General features: G+C 49.4%; 1 protein-coding gene across 1 annotated transcript in view; it reads right to left on the reverse strand.

Annotated features, from left to right (window-relative positions):
• Positions 1–15,958: 15,958 nt before the first annotated feature.
• SPSB4 (splA/ryanodine receptor domain and SOCS box containing 4) overlaps positions 15,959–21,122 on the reverse strand; it is a 68,889-nt gene continuing 63,725 nt past the window's right edge. Inside the window, exon 3 of the mRNA XM_036431282.2 lies at positions 15,959–17,370. Coding sequence (XP_036287175.1) covers positions 17,243–17,370 — 128 coding nt within the window. The 3' untranslated portion in view covers positions 15,959–17,242. The remainder of the gene's footprint in view (positions 17,371–21,122) is intronic.

Consider the following 21,122-nt stretch of genomic DNA (forward strand, 5'->3'; position numbering starts at 1 on the left):
CCCAGTGATTAGACAGGACGTGCCACCCGGAGCACTGCTGGATGGTGGTTAAACCGCAGCGAACATGAGTCACTCTTCTCCCACTGCCGGGTCTTTTCCGGGGTCCCCCAGACTTCACCTCAGTGCAGGTCCTGGGGAGCTCATGCCTAAGAGCAGGGCCTTCCCGCTCTCTGCCCTGTGCTCTGGTGGCCAGGGCTTTGTCCACCTGTTTGCTCTCTGCTGTAAATCATCCAACTTAATTATTGAATTAAATTGGGTTGGTTGGAGATTTTTAGTGTATTTTTAGTGTGACTCCCTGGTGGTTAGAACATCTGATAGGATGGAAAGTTTGAAAAAAGAATGAGGATGTCTTCTAGGCAAGTAGGACAGGAAAACAAAGGCAAAGAGAAACTCCAGGACAAACAAAAAACTTGCAAGAAAGACAGGGTGTAGCCCTAACGTGGTGGTTGGCAAACTCAACAGAGCCAGAGATCAACAGTACAACAATTTTAAGAGCCAATTTGAGAGCCAAAATTTTTTTAACTTAAACTTCTTCTAACGCCAATTCTTCAAAATAGACTCGCCCAGGCCGTGGTATTTTGTGGAAGAGCCACACTCAAGGGGCCAAAGAGCCGCATGTGGCTCGCGAGCCACAGTTTACCGACCATGGGCCTAACTGGTTTGGCTCAATGGATAGAGCATTGGCCTGTGGATTGAAGGGTCCCAGGTTCAATTCCAGTCAAGGGCATCTACCTTGGTTGCGGGCATATGGCCAGTAGGGAGTGTGCAGGAGGCAGCTGATGGATGTTTCTAACTATCCCTCTTCTTTCCTCTCTGTAAAAAATAAATTATATATATTAATATATATATTAATATATATATATATATTTTTTTTTTTTTAGAAAGAAAGACTCATAGTATGGTACCCTACCTTGCTGAATCCCCATCAGTATTTGCCTAGTTGTAATCATGTGAGCATTGCTCCCAGATTTTCAGTTTTTAGACTCAAGCTGTAAACTAAGTACAGAAACCATTGTTGTAGTTACAGAATGAAACATTAATCTTGAAGTCACAAAGTAAAGCTGACCAGGCCTGGGAGGAAGAGAAATTAAATAGGGAGAGAAACTAATATCTTCACCTCCCTAAGGGAGCGTCAGAAAGATGCTGTGGAAGGGCAGTGGGCCTGTGAGTAGAAAGATCTGAGTACTAACACCTTCAAAGGAATGCATATGATCATTTAAATTCAGGTTAATCAGTAAGCTAACAGATAATGCCTAACACTGATAAGTCTAAAAAGCATCTTAAGCCCTGACCAGTTTGGCTCAGTGGATAGAGCATCGGTCTATGGACTGAAGGGTCCCAGGTTCGATTCCAGTCAAGAGCATGTACCTTGGTTGCAGGCACATCCCCAGTGGGGGGTGTGCAGGAGGCAGCTGGTAGATGTTTCTCTCTCATTGATGTTTCTAACTATGCCTCTCCCTTCCTTTCTGTAAAAATTAATAAAATATTTTTTAAAAACATCTTAAAATGATATCTTCTGGGGACATAGAGTGAATCACCAGTAAGAGCTCAGAGTGGCCCCACTGGGAGCTGGTGGCTTTCCCTTACAAGGTCTTCTGTGCTCTTGACTTTTAAACCAGCCGTGTGCATGTGCTAAAAATTCAAAACGAGCAAGGGCTTTCTTGTGATTAAAGTGGATGAAGTGGAGGCTATTTGACAACACTCCACTCAATGGTGGTTCTTGGAATCTAAAACGTACTGAAGCTTCGCTTAGAAATCTGTTGCGACTCAACACCCTCCCCCCAAAACCTTGCCCTCTCTCTCCCTGTTGGGCCTCACCACGTGTGGTCTGACAGAAGTGGCAGGTGGGGTCCCGGAAGGCTGCTGCTCATGTCAGAAAAGAACTGAGGGCTCTTCTCTGGGCTGCATACTGTGTGGGGGGAGCAGGGAAGGAATCAGACCAGATCCCACATAGTAGGCACTCAGCAATCCAGCCTCTTTTCCGCATCTGTCCCCCCTGCAGCTCCCCCACACCCCTAATTAGGATAAAGGGCAGGGGGAGTACGGGATGAGGGTCATTCCTGGCCAGTGAACAAGGACCAGGGATGCTTGCTTGCTGGACCTGCTGCTCCAGCCCCTGTCACATGTTGCAGCTCCAGCATTCCTCCCTGGCAGTTGTCAGCCAGACACACGCCCCCTGAGACAGGCCTGTCCACCTGCAGGTGGGAGGGCAGGCCCCAAGAAGACTGCTCCTTCTCCTCTCCTCGCTTCCCTGTCCACACCGATGTGAAGAGCTGAGGACACTAGTCTGTACTGATTCTCCACCCCCTGCCACTGCTACCCCAGGCCCCACCCGAATTCTGCCCAAGGACAAGGCCCCTGATTTTAAAATAATGCACCACTACTCCCCACCAAACCCCGACTCTCAGGGTCCTGCTCCAGTTATACAGAAACGTGCTACGCAAAGGGCGGGTCTTGGACCAGCAGCACGGGCACCACCCGACAGCTTATTGGAAATGCAGAATCCTGGGCTCCATTCTAGGCCCCCTGCATCAGGATCTGCACTAAAAGTAACACCCGTGTGATTCACTTCTTCTAATGCCACTTCTTCAAAATAGACTCACCCAGGCCGTGGTATGTTGTGGAAGAACCACACTTAAGGGGCCAAAGAGCAGCATGTGGCTCAAGAGCCGCAGTTTGCCAACCACAGGGTTAGGGACTTGCATATCTTCTCATTGAAAAATACAAACCCCATGCACATTAATGTCTGAGAAGCAGTGAGTTAGAATACACCAGCTGATAAATCAACTAACGCTGTTACAACTAGCCAGCGTTTCAAAGTGCTTCCTATGTGCCAGGCTGTGTGCTAAGACTTTTCATGTCTTGTCATATTTAACTTTCACACGGTAGGGACTCTATTGAGCCCACTTCACAGATGAACAAGCTAACGTTTGAAAAAAAGATCAAGCCACTTACCTAAGGTCACACAGCAAAGGGCAGGGATCTGTAGCCTGGTGATCTGACTCTAAAAAATAGGGCTCAAGACTGAGGTGAAGCCTGGACAGTGTGGCTCAGTGGTAGAACATTAACCAATGAACCAAGAGGTCACGGTTCAATTCCTGGTCAGGGCACATGCCTGGGTTGTGGGCTTGATTCCGGTAGGAGGCAGTCGATCAATGATTATCTCTCATCATTGATATTTATCTCCCTCTCTCTCTGAAGTCAATACACATACACACACACACACACACACACACACACACACACGAGGTGAACTCAAGAACCACTTTTTAAGATGGTGACTTTGGGCATGTCAATAGCCTCATCTGTGGGATGAGAATGCTAGTGTCTATCACTGGGGTTTTTATTTTTCAATGAGAAGATATGCAAGTCCCTAACCCTGTGGTTGGCAAACTGCGGCTCTTGAGCCACATGCTGCTCTTTGGCCCCTTGAGTGTGGCTCTTCCACAACATACCACGGCCTGGGCGAGACTATTTTGAAGAAGTGGCATTAGAAGAAGTTTAAAAAATTTTGGCTCTCAAAAGAAATTTCAATCGTTGTACTGTTGCTATTTGGCTCTGTTGACTAATGAGTTTGCCGACCACTGCCCTAACCCAACAGACATTATTGGGCTCTCGTCTTGGAGGCCTGTCTTGTCATATGTTGAGATGGGAGATGACAGCCTGCCCTTGGAGAGGTCAGAGCCCTGGGAGAAGCTGACAGAGGGGCTGGTTATGGCTGGGAGCCTCAGGGGTCAGAGCAGAGAGGTGCTACTTGGTCTGGAAGGAGGAAAAGCTTGCCTAGAGGAGGTGACGCCTGGGCTGAGCTCTGAAGTCAGGCTGGAGGAGAAGGGAGAGGCAGCAGCCAGGGCTGGAATGAATGGCAGCGAGGGAGTTTGCAGACAAGAGTACCCAGCAGCCAGGCCACGAGGACCTGGGCAGGGCGGTCCCTGCACCCAGAGCAGGCAGAAGGCAGGCAGGGGCCAGAGCACAGAGGGGCATTAGTCCGCCCTTCCCCTCCAGCCCGCTTCCTCTGATTTCTCATCATCTCTCTTGGCTCCCAGGCTCTTTCTCGATTCTGGTTTTTAACGGACACACATTTGCTTTCTCCTCTTCCTGCTGCTGGATTTGGGGGCTAGTGCCTCGGACCTCCCACAGTTCCGCTTCCCAGCTTCCTCCTCATATCTGACTCTGGTCTTGGGACCACGGTCCCTCCCTCACGGCTGTCCCCTTGGCAGGTCGGTACCTCCTCCTCAGGGCGAACCCCGGGCCAGGGTTCACAGGTGAGCAAGCTCCTCGATGGGAGCCTTTGTGCAGAGCCACCTGAACAGCCACACCTGGCGTCCGGATGCCCAATCTCCTGCCCCTCCCTCTGCTCGGACAGGGCAAGGGCACTGCTGCTGACCTAAAGTAAACAGATAGCCAGCCATTTCCCCAGCAAAATGAATGGCAGGTCAGGGGCACGCGGCCCATGGGCAGACCGTGCAGAGATCCAGAGGAACACACAGAAGAGTGCTCTCCAGGGACCTGGGAGAGGCTGTTTGTGCGAAGCGATCATCGGAGGAAACGGAAAGTTGGCAGTGTGGCGACTTTCCATGGGCAGAGTTATGGCGTCTCCCATTGGCCCAGCTGTGTGCAAGGAGGAGTCTTCTTTTCCTGCCCAGGTAGTGGAGCACCACTTCCTGTGGGAGACGCACCGCTAGTCTTCTCCTGCTGTGCCTTGAGTGACAGGTGTGTGAATGTTCTCTTTGAGCCTCCCGGCTTCCATTTCCGCACGGCCATGTTCATTTCTGAAGCTCAGTGCCCAGGAACAGGGCCCGGCATGCAGTGGCATGAATGGGTGGCCTCACAGCCGTATAGAGAAAACCCACGGACTGCACCTCCCGGCCGGCCTGCCCGGTGGTGCCAGGGCCACAGTGGCTCAGTCTCCAGCTCCCTCAGCCCGGGCTCAGAGCACCTCAACTTTCCCACTTCTGTCCCCCAGGAGGACCTGGACTAGGCAAAGTACCTGAGGCTGGAGGTGGGAGTGGGGCGCTCCAGGCCTTTCTATCCCAGAGGATGATCTGCTCCCCACAGCAAAGGGGGGGGGGGGGCAACGGAAAGGCCCTGCCAGCGGGGAGGGATAGATAGCCCGGGTGGGGAGACAGATTTGTGATGAGAATACATACTGAATAACGCAACCCCGCTGATGGTTTCAGGGCCAAACCCTATGGTTCAGGCCTCCCAGACTCCACCAGTGAGGTGTCTACTGAGTTCCCGCCGTGGACCCCTGAGGGAGCACCTGGACCGCCTGCTAGAAGCTGGAGGGCTCTTTGAAATGACTTGTTTCTTCTTAAAAATTCATGAGAATTTTGCACTCTCCTTCTGGACTTGTTTTAATGCAACATCACGCGTTAAATTACTTTCCTCGTGAATGAAATAGAAGCTGTGGACGGGTGCCTGAGTCCCCGTCCTCCCCTTTCACTCCCCCACCTCCTCCCCCGTGACTCTGCAGTCCGCAGGCACAGGCTTGGTGAGGAGGCAGGCATTCTGTTGGTCTTCCTACCCGGCTTCCATCACTTTCTGATTCCCGGGTCCACTTTCCTTTCAGGGGAACTGACCCTCCTCTTCCTTTGTCCACAGGCCGACTCTGCCCTCTGTCCCGGGGGTAGACCCACTGCTCAGCGCAGATTCCTCTGAGCGCAGTCATTGCTTCAGGAGTGGACACGAGGCCTGAGCTACACCTCGGAGCATCAGCCCCAGGGCTTCTGCTGCTTTATATCAGAGCAACTGGCCCCAAGGCCTGCGCAGCGAGGGCGGTTAGACTTCTGGGAAATGGCCTAGAAGCTTCGAGGCCACACAGTACAGGAAAGCTGCCTTGGGAAGGAAGCAACCCAAAGGAGAGCAGAACTGAAACAGGGAACGAGGCGAAGTCCCCACGGGCCATGTGTGAGTCCCTGGGTCTCGCCATCCCTGAAGCCGTGTAATTTGTTTGTTTGTTTGTTTGTTTGTGAAACTGGTTTGCATTAGGTTTCTTTCCCTTGGAACCAAGAGGGCTCTGACTAATCCAACTGGAGGACACATGCCCCCATTTGGAGGCCCAGGCTTGTTGGAAAGACCTCCAGAGCTTTTCCATGGAGCCAGAAGCCTGAATTTGGGTCCTAGTTTTCCTGCACACACTCGCCGTGTGACTTTCAAGGTTGGATTTGATTACCTCCAGGGTTTTTCCTTTCAACTGTGAGATCCCCTCTGCCTGACAATTTCATGAAATTTTAGCGAAAAGCAAATTCACCCCCCAGGCTGGAGATGGGATTCCTGGGCTGCAAAAACTGGAGATCCTGACTCTGCATCCTGGTGGGGCTTAGAAATCTGGAATCTGAAGGCCATGTCCGGGTGGTTTTGACACATAGCCAGGCTTGGAAACCACTCCGATGCTTACATTCTTTTTTCTTAAGGCAGCCATTTAAAGACCCATCCAAAAGGAATTTACTTAGCACCTACTAGGTGTGAGTGGCACCTTCCTCGGACAATGGCCTTCTTGTTGTGCGGGGAGGGTGACCTCCATCCTCATGCCGGACTTTCTGTAAAAGCCCCAGTGCTGGCTCTGAGAAAGAACATACTTTACTGGCACCACACTTCCTCCAGTCATTCAATGGCTTCATAAATAGCATTTAAAACTTTTTATTGATGAATAAGCTATTCACTGTCCAGTTGGTTCATTTATAAACAGCAAGTCGGTTGAATGTGCGCATTTGTGTTGCTGTTGCTGTTGACGTCTCGTTTAAAACCTTAACAAGACCGTGCCATGGCAACCGTTCCCCCCATATTACTAGAATTCAAATGGCTTATTATCAAGATAAACATTTATTATATTAAGGTATGCAATATTAGTGTCATATTTTATACATGCTTACTTGTAGCCTGGTTCAGCTCGGGGCCAACACCATATTGAATTATTTAAAGCCATTTCTCCTCGGGTTATTAAAAAGTTCAGTAAAATATATATTAGTGTATAAAATTTTAATGCATAGTTCACATTGCAGCGTTTGCAAGCTCGTGGCCTTTAGAAGAGGGAAAGTGAGGGGAACCAGGCTCCACACAGACGGTGGGTCTGAGAAGGTGCTCAGTGCCTGGGCCCTAATCCTCTTGGTCTTCATCCTCACCATTATCCCAGTTCCCCGTACATCAAAGCCATGAAACCAAACACAGCCTGTACTTGGTCTCAGCAATGACCTCCAACCTGCCAGGCCCTCTGATACAAGTTACAGGTAAGGAGGTTAGAATAAGGGGACATTCACCAATCACGGTTGTAGGAGGCCTTCCGGTCCCTAATCTCAGCAACTTGGGTCCCTGCTGACTTGAATACAGAGATGAGTCCACCAATTCCCTCTGCTATGTATGACCCTATAACCCTGAGGTCACTCAGATGGGCATTGAGGCAGGCGTTCCTTACACTGCTGTTTACCCATTTCACGAGTATTTATTTTTTTCTTCCCTGAACCACACCTTCCCTAGAAGAGCTAGGTGGGGTCGGAGTACATGTTTTTAAAAAGCTAGCAAATGGGGGGCCTGCTATTGCCACGGTCCCCTCCTGTCTGCCCAGAGACCTCAAATCAGGGTAATAAACTCTACAAATGTCTGGTCACACCAAGGTTGGAGCTGGTGGCCAGCAGCCTGAGCAGATTACGGCCTTCCTCTGAGCCCCGGTTTCCCCAGTCAGTAGTTGATGCTGTGAATAGAAGACACACCACACAGCCTAGGTGATCCCCAATCATTCATTCCCACTCCACGCACGCGTATTCTGTTCTCCTGAGTTCTGGATCATCGGCATTTTCTCTTTGTTTTTCTTATCCCCCGATGGCTGTGGATCAAGCTGGACCTGCAGTGAGCATTCAGTAAGTAAGTATTCTACGGCAGCAAAATGGGTCATGCTGTTTGTTAATTTCTCGTCTCCTCTTCACACTAGGAACCTCTCAGGAGGAAGAAAAGGTAGTTTTCTTTGGTAACAGGTGAGGGCAGGCTGGGTCTGCATGCCTTTGCCTCTGGACATGCATGGTAAGAGCTGTGAGGATTCAGAGCTGGACCAGAAACTCCCAGGAGTATTAGGCTGAACCCCAAGAAGTAGATCCTGAGACAAGCATTTGGGGACAGTCTAGGACAGTGGTCGGCAAACTCATTCATCAACAGAACCAAATATCAACAGGACAATAATTGAAATTTCTTTTGAGAGCCAAATTTTTTAAACTTCCACTATATAGGTAGGTATATTGTTATTAACTTAACTAGGGTGCTCCTAAGCTGGCCTTTGCTAAAAACTCAAGGGACCAAAGAGCTGCATGTGGCTCGCGAGCCACAGTTTGCCGACCACTGGTCTAGGAGGTGATCCCAGGAGTCACTGACGGGAAAGTGGCGAAGTGAGAACAGAAGGAAAAGGGAGCCGATGCAGGTGTGTGAATGAGCAGGTTACACGCTCCAGGCTCCATGCTACGTGGATGACTGGGAGGTTGTGGGAAACACGCGCCAGGAGCTGGCGTATTTACCAGCCAAGTGCTGTTCGTCATTGGTTAAAGTGGCTCCCAGCATGAACACATATTAAATACTTAGAGGTGAATCTTACCAAAAAAATGTATAACACTTATCCACTAACACTACTAAACACCTGTGAGGGAAATTAAAGAAGACCCAAATAAATGGGGAAATCTATGTTTTTCATGAGTTGGAAGACTCAGTATTGTTAAGATGTCAATTCTCCCCAAATTGATTTACAGATTCAATGCAATCTTTAGTGAAATCCAAGCAAATTTTCTTTTCTGGAAAAATTAACAATCTGATTCTGAAATGTATATGGAAATACAAAGGATCTAGGATAGTCAAAATGAATTTCATAATGAATAAAGTTAGAGGACTAATTCTAACTGGCTTCAAGACTTATTATTATGAAGCTATAGGAGTCAAGACAATGACTACTTGATACTAAGGTATCAAGGTAGACAAACAGATCAATGAAACAGAATAGAGTCCACAAAAAGACTACACATATTTGGACAATTAAGTTTTTACAAAGATGCAAAGGCAATTGGTGCTGGAACATTTGATATCTATATACAATACTATGATTTCATCAATGCCTTATACAATATACATAAATTACCTTAAAATGGGCCAAAGAACTAAATGAAAAACCTAAAACTATAAAACGTCTAGAAGAAAACATAGAATAAAATCTTTGTGATCACCAAACCATAGACTATAAGAGAACAGATTAGTAATTTGGACCTTATTAAAATTAAAGACATTGTTAAGAGAATGAAAAGACAGTCTATACACTGGGAGAAAATAAAGCATACATCTGATAAAGAATGTGCATCAAGAATATATAAAGGACTCTCAAAAATTAATAATGAAGACACACCAATTAAAAATGAGCAAAAGATTTGAACAGATATTTCAGCAAGGAAGATGGATGTTAAATAAGCACATGAAAAGATGCTCAGCATCATTAGTCATTTGGGATCTATAAATTAAAAATCTTAATCAAATACCACTTCAGCCCTGCCTGTGTGGCTCAGTGGTTGAGCATCAACTTATGAACTAGGAGATCACAGTTCGATTCCTGGTCAGGGTATATGCTGGGGTTACAGGCTCAATCCCCAGTAGGGGGAGTGTAGGGGTAGCCAATCAATGATTCTTTATCATCTTTCATGTTTCTATCTCTCTTTCCCTTCCTCTTCGAAATAAAAAATATATTTTTAAATAAAGAATTATACTTCATACCTAAACTTCTAAAGGCTAAAGGCCAATCATATCAAATGTTGGCAAGGCTGTGAAGGGACTGGAACTCTCACATAACGGAAAGGTAAAATGACCGAATAACTTTGGATAACAACTTGGTAGTTTTTTTAAAAAGTTAAATATACATATACTATATGATACAGTATTCTACTCCTAGGTATTTTTACCCAAGAGAAAAGAAAGCATATGCCCACAAAACAGCTTTATTTGTAAAAGCCCCAATCAAAAAGTAGCCTAAATGCCCATCAATGGTGAAGGACTAACAGGTTACAGTATATCCATCCAATAGGATGCTACTTAGCAGTAAAAAGGAATGAATTATGGCTGAACAATAAAAATACAGATGTATCTTAAAATAATTATGCTAACAGAACAAGAAAGTCCACTGCATGGAGAACATATTTACCAATGCTATTTCAGATAAGCGTTTAATATCCAAAATTTACAAAAAACTCATACAACTTAGCAAAAGGAAGATAAACAACCCAATCAAAAAATGGGCAAAGGACCTAAGTAGACACTTTTCAAAAGAGGACATACAGAAGGCCAAGAGATACATGAAAACATGCTCAAAGTAACTAATCATCCAAGAGATGCAAATCAAAACAACAAAGAGGTACCATCTCACACCTGTCAGAATGGCTAGCCTCAACAAATCAGCAAACAACAAGTGCTGGTGAGGATTCGGAGAAAAAGGAATCCTCCTACACTGCTGGTGGGAATGCAGACTGGTGCAACCACTGTGGAAAACAGTATGGAGTTTCCTCAAAAAATTAAAAATGGAACTCCCATTTGACCCAGTAATCCCACTTCTAGGACTACATCCCAAGAAACAAGAAATGCCAATCAGAAAGGATATATGCACCCCTATGTTCACAGCAACGCAATTTACAATAACTAAAGTTTGGAAACAACCTAAGTGCCCATCAGCAGATGAGTGGATTAAAAAACTGTGATACATCTACACAATGGAATACTATGCCGCTATAAAAAAGAAGGAACTGGAGAGCATTATGCTAAGTGAAATAAGCCAGTCAAGAAATATAAATATCACATGATCTCACTCATATGTGGGATATAATGATCAGCATAATTTGATGAATAAAAATAGATCCAGAGACAAATGGCAAGGGAGGTGCGGGGGAGGGTGGGTTAGAGAGCAACCAAAGAACTTGTATGCATATTAGCATAACCAATGGACACAGACACTGGGCTTGTCCAGGGTGGGAATGGTGGTGGTGGGGTCAATTGTGGGAAAAGAAAACTTATGTAAATATTAAGATAATAAAAAAATAATAATCATGCTGAATGAAAGAACTAGACAAAAAGCACATTAAAACCCAAATATGTTAGTGATCAAAAATGGAAATAACAAGTTACTAAATTCAAAGTTTACCAGTCACTGGAGAGCACATCGATGATAGAAAATTATTAGTGACCTGGAGGTCAAACCAGGGGATTTTATTTCTATTTTCAAAGGTTGGTGAGAAATGGCAAGTTGATTTAAACAGAGTCTCCTTGATTATTAATTAACTCATGTGATCAGATATAAATGTTCATCTTTCCAAATCAGTTCACCAGCAGAGCACTCGTTCTTTTTCCCCAATTTTAAACAAGAAGAGTAGAATGAATACTATAATATAATGAACTCCCATGCTCCCGTTCTTCAGCTTCAACAATTGCCAGCTCATTGCCTATCTTGTTTCATGTATATATACCCCCACCCACCCTCTGTGCCCCCAGTCCCAGCATCTGGCCATTTCACCTGGAAGTATCTGTTTGTATTTCTACAAGAAACAAATTACTTCCAGTCTTTGTTTTAAATTTCTAATAACTCAGAACCAGTCCTGGCAACTTCATCTGAAAGTCTTGGCGGGGTTTAGAAAGAATGTGGGACTCTCTTCTCTCACACATTGATAAAGGAGAAGGGTTTACCTGCCAAGAAATTTCTCTTAAGCGGGGGGGGGGGGGGGGGGGGGGAGGCTTATCTTCTCTGTTTACAAAAAAAAAGTTGGTTTTCTGAAGCGAGTGGCGGTGATATCCTTTCAGGCTCTGCGTGGAAGTCCCAGGGGCCATGGTGTAACACAACCGACCGTTATCCAGGAAAGGAATGTGCGTTTTCAGATGGAAATGTGAAATTCTAGAATCTGGTCCCTGTGCGCAGGCGGCTCGAAGGGGCATCCGCACTCGCTGAAGGAGGCCACCTGATACGGGAAACCGCGGGCCAGATGTTGTGCTCCTGTGAGTGCTTCTAGGACACGGGCTCTCTGGAGATGTTTTCACGAGACACTGGGATTCTTTGTTCTTCAAAACCTTCAAATCTCTCAGCTTCCTTTTTTTTTTTTTTCTGCTGTGGAACCATTTCTCTTCTCAGATGCAATAACTGTGCTGAAGTTGCTGCCAAGGGAAATACTGCATTGCATCCAAAGCCTTTCTAGTGAGGAAGAAGTAACGTTTTGAAAGCAGAAATTTAGGGATCCTGCTCTTTCCCTCCCTTTTTTTTTTTTTTTTTTTTTTGTGTGTGTGTGTGTGTGTGTATACACATTTAGGTACATGTGCATGCACTTCGGGAAAGAGACCACTTAAATCATAGGCCAAGTGAAATGTGTTCAAAGTTGATGGAGCACTCAAAGGTGATCAGAATTGAACTGTCACCGGTTAATTCCAACCCCAACATCCTCGGTTGGGATTCTGGAGCTTGCTCTTGACAGAGCTGATGGTTAAAATGTCAGAAATTTTGCAAGTTGGTTACTGATTACATTAAAAATTAAATCATATAAACTCACACTTAAGTATTAAAAACAAAAGTTAAAACAACACACAAAGGTAATACTCAAAATTTGTCATGTTTCGATTCGTTAACGATCATCGTCGCCCTTCAGGTGATTTCCATTTATTGAATCTCTATGATGAACATACTGCTGGATCGCCTTTTCCCAGCTCTGCATTTAGTGGCATCACAGCGGAGCTGGAACATGGCTGTGGTGCGAGTATTCACACCTGCCGTCGCTCCTGCAACAGCATTCTAAAACCCAGGCCCCGGCCCTGCTGCTTCTCGCTCCCGCGCTGGGTTGCACTTTGGGAAGAATGCCTGCCGTTGTGATGGTAGCCTAAGGCGCCCTGGAGAGGCTTCAGGTGTTTAGCATCTGATGCTCAGATGGGAGAGCTACAGGGCCCTTTGCACACGCATTTGGAACAAATTAGCTTTTACTTATTTATACACTAAAGTTTGGGATCTTTGCCATAAAAAAATAAAACAAACATAGCAAATCTATAGGATCAAGTCCACCACATGGTCTTCTCTTGATACCCATAGGTCTACTATCCTTCCTTTCCTGCCCTGTTCAGTTAGGACTTCTATGGATGACACCAATCAGGGTCCCTGGCCTGCTAGGCTCCCAATGGTTTCAGCCAATGGGAGGCTCTGATAGAAAATAGGAGGCGGGACAAGAGACAGGTCAGGGTATTTATGCCTAGCTCCCTCCTGGCCAGGGTGTGGTTGGCATTGGCTATTGAGTGGCTCTTCTATAGGTATAGTTTCCTTTTTCTAATTACTGGTTCCTTCTCTTAGCCCTCTGCCCCTAGGGATGGTAAGTTTTCCCCTTCCGCGGACACCAGCCCAGGTGCTTTACCTGTTGTTGGTTTCCTGAACCCTGCCCCTGCCCCCTGTCCATAGCCCCTTTATTAAACTTTTCTCAGACCCCCTTTTGAGCAGGCTGGCTGTCTCCTCCTGGATTCTGACCCAGACCAAGCCTTTATTCTAGTGAGGCTTACAGGCCCCTTACCCTTCCTCATTGCACCCTTTCTCCTTACAGCTTGCCTCCATCACCTGAGACTGGTCAACGTTCCTCTCACACTCTCAGCCCTCCTCACCTATGTGCATCGCTTCTGCTGTGCCTTCGCTCCTCTGGGCCCTGATGCTCATACTGGCAGCAGGAGAGAAGTACCCCTTGGGTCTGGCATAATCCTGGTACAGAGCCGTTTTCTGGCTTCACATGATGGCTGACAGGCAATTATTTCCTTCAAATGGCATCCCTGTGCAGCAAGTCATTAGCGCATTTTCTTCCTTGGATGGAAACGTACCCAGGCACAGACAGCATGACGGAGGCCTCTGTGCTGGTGAGGAGAGTGGGAAATGCTTACCTCGCTTCTCCCACAGTCACCGGCTGGACTGGGCGCTCCACCAACACCAGGGCTGCTTCTAGGAAAAGAGCCCTGTTTGTTGGGTCAACAAAGAAGGTGAGGACAGGGCTGGCTTGTCACTGGCTTATCGACTCCCCAAACCCACCAGAGAAGGGGCCGGGGAGCCTCCAGATCCACCCTTTGACTTAAGGAAGCAGGGTTTGGAAATAACGGGAACCAAACCATTCCTATAAGTCAGGTCTCACCGTCTCAACTTCCGTTCAGAGCAGGACATTCAAGGGCAAACCATGTGCAGTCTCTGTACTTACCAGCCCAGGTTATTCTGATGGATGAAGACAATGCTTTCTGGGAAATTCTCCACGCACCACGGGGGCCTCACAGGTCAGGAACCAAATAGTCAAGATCTGTGCGGCACCGGTTGGGAGAGGAACCAGTTCGGCATCACCGAGGGGAGGGAGGGCTCCCAGGCTCTGGACTTGATCGCACCGGTGACACTGCCATTCAGAACCCGCGCTTCTCGGGTCGTGTTGGGTGGGCTGGGGCGGCTTTCTCCGGCCTGGAATGTACAGTCTCACTAACGGCAACTGCGTCCCCACGGGCGAGACTCAATTAAGCGGCGGCTCCTCCCGCGGGGCTGCGCATTAGGATCACCTGGGGAGCTCCCGCGGCAGGCCCCGCCCCCGGGGACCGCCTTTCATTGGTCTGGGGAAGGGCCTGGGCACTGGGACCTTTTACAAATGTCCTTGTGGGATTTTAATGTGCACGCGGGCTTGTCTGACCCCATCGGCCACTCCTGAAAAAGGACCCAGGAATCCTTGTCCTTGTCTGTGGGAGTTCACTGTTTAACCAGAGACACAGACAACTGTGCTGTTCAGGCAGAGACCCAGGGGACTGTGGGCTTCTCGGTGTCTAAGGCTGTGAGGTACATCACAGTCAAGTCCACAGCTAGCAGACTCCCCTGAACCCTCCCAGGGTTGGGGAGTGTGTGTGTGTGTGTATTCATTACCCTCTGGTGTGTGTTATGGTTATAGTCTAGAGCAGCGGTTGCCAACCCGTGGTCCACAGATCACTGGTGGTCCACGAGGTCCGAAAGGTTGGTGACCGCTGGTCCAACTCCGAAGCCTTGACCCAGAGCCAGGCAGGTGAAGCCCAGGAGAGAGGCTGACGATGGGGTGTCCTGATGCTGTGCTATGGGACTCACACCAGGGCTCTGGCCCCCTAAGCCTGAGGCCAGGCCTCTGCAGGCAGCTGCTTCCCACAAACCTAAAGGAAGGGCCCCCCCCCCCCCCCCCCCCCCCCCCGGAGGCTGAGTGCAGCCTCCAGCCCAGGTCAGAAGTGGGGGAGAATACGGCCCCTGGCGGCGTGCAGCATGGCTGGTTGTTTGGGTCTGCCCTCACCTAAGGGGTCTTCCCTAAAGCAGGAGGTGTGGAGGGTGCCTCTTCCTCCAGGAAGCCTTCCACGCAGGCCCTTGTGAGCTCCCTCTCATTTTACCAGGCTGCAGTGTGTCTGCCCTGGGGATGGAGCGTGTCTGCATCACTGCTGGGTCCTCGGTCTTCATCCTCTTGGCACAGTGCGTGTTGGTGGGCCGTACGGCCGAGTGGAAGTTGTGCCAGTCCTGCCCCGTCCCTCAGTCTCCATTGGCTGCTTCCGGCCTGGAGCCTGGCTAAGCCACACCCGAACCCTTCGGCAATCGGCACGGCTCCTTGGCGACGAGGTGCACTTCCAAAGTCACACCCAGCCCCACCATTGGGCCTACTGTGACATGGTGGTCTCACAGGGTTTGCCCTGCTGGGCCCTGTGTGCCCTGCAGAGCTGCCCTTCGGACACCACAGCCCTGGCCTCGGGAGCTTGCCCTGTTCTTCCACCAGCACAGCCAGCTTCCCATGGACCCGGGACCCGGGCACAGTTCTCCTCCAGGGCAGGCCTTTGCCAAATGGCTAGAGTTTGGGCTCAAGTGGGGACAAGACAGCAGAGACGAGAACAGCAGGGAGAAGGAATCACATTCCTGCCTCTGAGTGTCTGGGGAAGACCAGCCAGGTTGACAGAAGCATGAATAAACAGCGGGAGGACTGAATGACACACTTTATTAGAAACGTTCCTCATTCATCAGTCAAATTCACATTAAAGTGGGGGCGGCAGTGCCATCTGGGGCTCTGAGATTCCACTGCTGGGACAATTTCCAGTTAAAAAGGAGTCTGGGCAGGGAGCGTCGGAAACGCTCGCGAGATGTGCCCAGAGGAGGCGGTCTCAGCAGCAGCAGCATCCTTCCGGGAGGAGAAGGCCAGGCTTGGGGCAGGCGAAGAAGGTGCCTCCCACGTCCGCCCTTCCAGGTACAGGGCTGCCCCCGCGGGCCCCACGCTGATAAATAAACAGCACGTCACACACACACACCTTTGAAACAGACAAGCTCGTACAAGTCTCCTAAAGTGAAAAAATAATTTGCTCAGATAAAGCTTTGTGGCAACCGGGCTGCATCCTGAGTGGATGGTTGCCTAGAGACCCCTGGGCATCATCCACCAGGGGGTCGCAATGCCCCCAACCTCCCCATTAGCACCTTTGGACTAAGTAACTGCCCTCACTCCTCATACTCCTCTCTTACAATGCACCTGCTACGTAACATAATAATAAACACTCTGTCCCTGGGGTGAATTCGTGTGAGACTCAGCTTCCCTGAATAAGAGGTGCCTGGGGCAAAGGGGGGTGAGGGGTGCAGTGGGTGGGTGTGGGGCAGGAAGGCAGTTGACAGGGGTAAGTAAACGACTTTCAGAGGTAAGCCAGAAGGCGGCTAAACACTGCTCGGGCCACTTGCCAGCTCTGCCTCGGGGCATCCCTTTCCAAAGGGCAAAGTCCTAGCGTATCCGGCTGCCCTGCCAGGGGCGAGGGTCCGGAGGGGACGCAGTGGCTGCTGTCATCATTCATTATTCAGGGGCAGCTTCTCCCCCAGCTGGCCCTGTCTGTCTGCTCCGGGCACACCACAGAGAGTCTCCTGCCCCAATGTTTTATTCATTCTCTTGAATATGGAAACAGGCTCTCGGATCAATACGATCCGATCCGGTGGCTGCGGAGTCCAGCGGGCGGGCGGGCGGGCCGGCCTCCTCCCGGGGGGCTTGGCGGCTTCCAGGGCGGAGGCGGCGGGACTCGGGGAGAGCTGCTTCTCAGGCAGCAAATACTGTTGGCAACAGACATTCATTTTTCAAAGTCGGGAACGCGTAGTACTGGCCTTTCAGAGAACAAAGTTCTGGGGGGACCGGGGTGAGAAAGACGCCTTCCTGTGAATGTTCTGTGCGCCCGCGGAAGGGGCGGCCGGGCCCCGCGGCCCACGGCTGCCCACCAGCGCCCCCAGCGCCGCTCACTGGTACTGCAGGTAGCTTTTGAGAGCCGGAGGCAGAGGCAGGGAGCCGATGTCCTGCAGGCGCTGGCGGCCCAGGGCGAGGCGGATGGATCTCCGGCACAGGTCCATCAGCGGCAGGGGCTCGGCTGCAAGAGAGGGGAGCCGGTTAGAGTCTCGCCAGTGCCTTCTCGCACCTTCTCCCCACCGGTCCTCCCCACCTGCCCGCTGTGCACCGCCCACCTGCCCGCTGTGCACCGCCCACCTGCCCGCTCTGCACCACCCACCTGCCCGCCGGCCCATCTGTAAAGCGGAGCAACAGTTCGCAGGTTTGCGGCGGGGATGGAAGGAGGTGACCGGTGCACAGTGCCTCGCCCGGGCTACAGAATGAATGCAGTGGGAGCTCGGGAAGCGTCAGTCTCTGCTCTGGGTCTGTTGGCAGCGAGTACCACCCCGACCGGACGTGCCCTCTCCCTCCCATTCAGACAAACAGCAAGGATTTTTCCGTTTCATTCACTTAACGATGAGTTAGTGATTGTTAACTTCCTAAAGGATGTGACCCTGACTCATCTGTGCCAGGCCCCCGCTGAGCCTGTTGCCGGGATGACCCAGCCATCACCGGTTAAATAAATGGACTGACGACTTGCTGCTCCGGCCATCTCGCACCTTCTCCCAACCCGTCCTCCTTTGTGGTTATCTCCTCCGTGGCTGCTGGAAGCTACTGAAACAGATTGCTCTGACCGGCAGCTCTCATGCCCTGTAAGCTCACCGAGAACAGGGCATGTTTTAACGGTCGGGAGGCGTGTGGTGAGAGTTAAATGAGTTAGAAAGTGTAAAGAACTTAGCTCAGTGCTCAGCTCATGGGAGGTTCCGTAACCTCCAAGCCTGGCGTTTACTCTCTCCCTCAGGCCCAGGCCTTGGTTTGGTTGCCCTGGTGAGGCAGAGCTGGGGAGGACTGCTACAGGATAGACTCCGGCTGGCAGACAAGCAGTTCCTCTTCTGATGGGAGATGGGCTTGCATTTTATATCAGGGGAAGAAATTAAGCTGTTAAAGTTTGATAATCGTTGTCCGAGCTTAAAAGCTTTCTGCATCACGTTAATGCTCTAGGCACATCCTAGGTCCTCAGCGCCCCCCACCCCCACCCCCCAATGCGCAGCCTTATCAGCGCGCTCGGCTCCGTGTGTGTTCCCTGCCTAACGAGGAGCTGCATGGGAGGGAAGGTGGCCTTTTATCTTCACTCCTCCGCAATCACCGGAATCAATCCAGAGCCCAGACTCCAAAGGCAGAGAGCAAGGGGGGCTGCAGTTCAGAGCACCTCTTTAGCTCTCGGTGTGAAATATCAATCCCCGCTCCTAATTCCCATGACTGCAAGGCACGACCACCCTCAGTGCACAGAGAAAGCCCTGGCGCCGCTGAGGAGCTCCCAGCTTGGAGGAAGGCACCAGCATCGCCGGGCGCCCCTCCGGCTCCTCCGCCTCACCCACCGTGGCTTTGGAACTCCCCGGAGCTGTCAGATACCAAGGTTTAGAAATGGTGGGCGGAAGGGGCCACATGCTAATCCGACTGGCTCGGGGAAGGCCTGCCTGGCGGCCTTGCGGACTTAGAGACCTGAAGTACCACAAAGGAGGGTCTGAAATGAAAACTTTTAAAATTAAAAAGCAATGTATGGTGAGTGGTCATGTCCTTGGCCGGAGTTTCCCCTGATAAAGGTTAATCTTTACTTCAACTGGGCCTATTGTCTTTTTCTATCTATGGGAGCTTGGAATGTCAAAGTGATTTTCCTTTATCTGGGCCCCTCAAAAGCACAGGCACTGCTCTGTGGAGACCACAAATCCCCTCATTGTCATCTGTTAACTACCCTGCGCCCAGCTAAGTAAAAGAAGTGTCTACCATTTTTACTTTTTATCCAATCCCAGAGGTTTCCCCACTTTGCTTTCTCCCGCCTCCCTAAACCATCACCAGTGGATTTTGTGTAACCCACTTATGTCTCCTCTTTAGACTGTAATGTGAAAAACAAGGTGCTAAACTGCCAATCTCCGGAGCATTATCTCAGTCCACTGAGATTCTGCTTCCTGGCAATTGTCGACAGTCTGGCTCAGATAAACTCAGAAAAAAAATGCCTCACAGGTCTGAATGTTTCTTCCGTTAACAAAATGATCAACAAAGGGATGAGAGGCATTCTCAGAAAGCTTTCTGACTAAAGATAAAATTAAAAAAGAACCATTGTTTGCAAAAATGAATATCCAAATGGCCAATAAATATATGAAAATGCGTTCTACTTCCTGAGACATACAAATTAACGCTATACTGTGACTCTCCGAGATGCCAACCAGGATGGCTAAAAACTAGAACAAGACAATAGCAAGTGTTGGTGAGGATGTGGAGCAACAGGAATTCTCATAATGCTATGGATACACTGGCATACCCACTTGGGAAAACTGGAGGCATCTCCTAAAGCTGAACCCTATGGCCTGCAATTTTACTACCGGGTGTACACATGCTCACCCAAATGCACATACAAGGATACTCATGGAGGTAACCAACTGCAAACAACAACTTTACCATCCACCAACTGTGGGATGTCAACATAAATGTGTATCTTCACAGAGTCAAATACTAACCTGCCATGAAAATGAAGGAACCACAAATGCATGCAAAAATATGGACGAATCTCTCGCACTTAAGTATGAATGAAAGAAAAGTACATTTTGTGTGACTTTATCTGTACCAAGTCCAGACACACAGAGGGATGACGTCAGGCAGGGGTACGTGGGGAGAGCAGTGGCTGGAATGGGGCACGGCACCATGGAGCTCCTGAGGGGCTGGTATTGCTCCCCTTGATTTGATTCCTGCCTGTACCAGTGCATTCCATTTGTAAAAACCATCAAGCTTACTCACCTGAGATGAGTACACTTTCTGAATAAATGTCAAGAATAATTTCACAGCCGAAACCAGTTTGGCTCAGTGGATAGAGCATTGGCCTGCGGACTCAAGGGTCCCAGGTTCGATTCCGGTCAAGGGCATGTACCTTGGTTGAGGGTACATCCCCAGTAGGGGGTGTGCAGGAGGCAGCTGGTCGATGTCTCTCTCTTATCAATGTTTCTAACTCTCTATCTCTCTTCCTTCATCTCTGTAAAAAATCAATAAATATATATTTTTTAAAAAATTACTCATAAATTTCACCTTAAAAAAATATTTCACAGTAAAACACTGAGTCCCTGCGCCCAGAGCTTCGTTCAGCTCCCTGCCGGTTGAGTGTGGAAACAACACAAGCCAGGGAGGACAAGGTAGGAAGAGGGGGGCTGGCTTGGGGTCCTGGCTCCCGCTCCTACCACCAGTGGCCAGCGGGCTGGCTCCCTTTCCTGGAGCCACGTTCTCCTCCTCCGTGGAGTGGGGAGAGCTGAGGCCCCCATCGTGCATTGTGACGATGGCAAGACAGAGCATGCTCCTTCCCTGAAAGGCAGTCTCTTATTTCATGCCACGAGCCTAGGAAGTACATTTAAAAATAGTCATAATTTGCTTGTTGTGACTCACAGACGCCTCGGTACATCATGCTAATTGTTGACGATGCTATGCTCCGGTTGAAGATTTATTGGAGCCGGCGCTGGATGTCTGGTTCTGTGTTAAAAATATCACCAGGCGATCATTTCCAAAGTCCTCCGGTGTCCTGTATTTCCCATGATTCCCCATCACTACCCCTTGCACGGCCCCGAGGAAGCCCCGTTACTTCCCAGGGCTCTGTTGTGCAGGCGGTAAAACGGGGGCGTTGGCTGTCGCGCTGTGATGGTCGATGACTGTGACAGGAACGAGGAGATCTGGGCACAGGGTCTGAGTACTGGGACCGATAGCTTCGGCTGCTTCCCTGGGCCCCTCCTAGTCTCCTCTGCACGCAGTGGGGAG

The sequence above is a fragment of the Pipistrellus kuhlii genome, unplaced genomic scaffold (genome assembly GCF_014108245.1).
Source record: "Pipistrellus kuhlii isolate mPipKuh1 unplaced genomic scaffold, mPipKuh1.p scaffold_m20_p_11, whole genome shotgun sequence".
In the NCBI taxonomy this organism is placed as follows: domain Eukaryota; kingdom Metazoa; phylum Chordata; class Mammalia; order Chiroptera; family Vespertilionidae; genus Pipistrellus; species Pipistrellus kuhlii.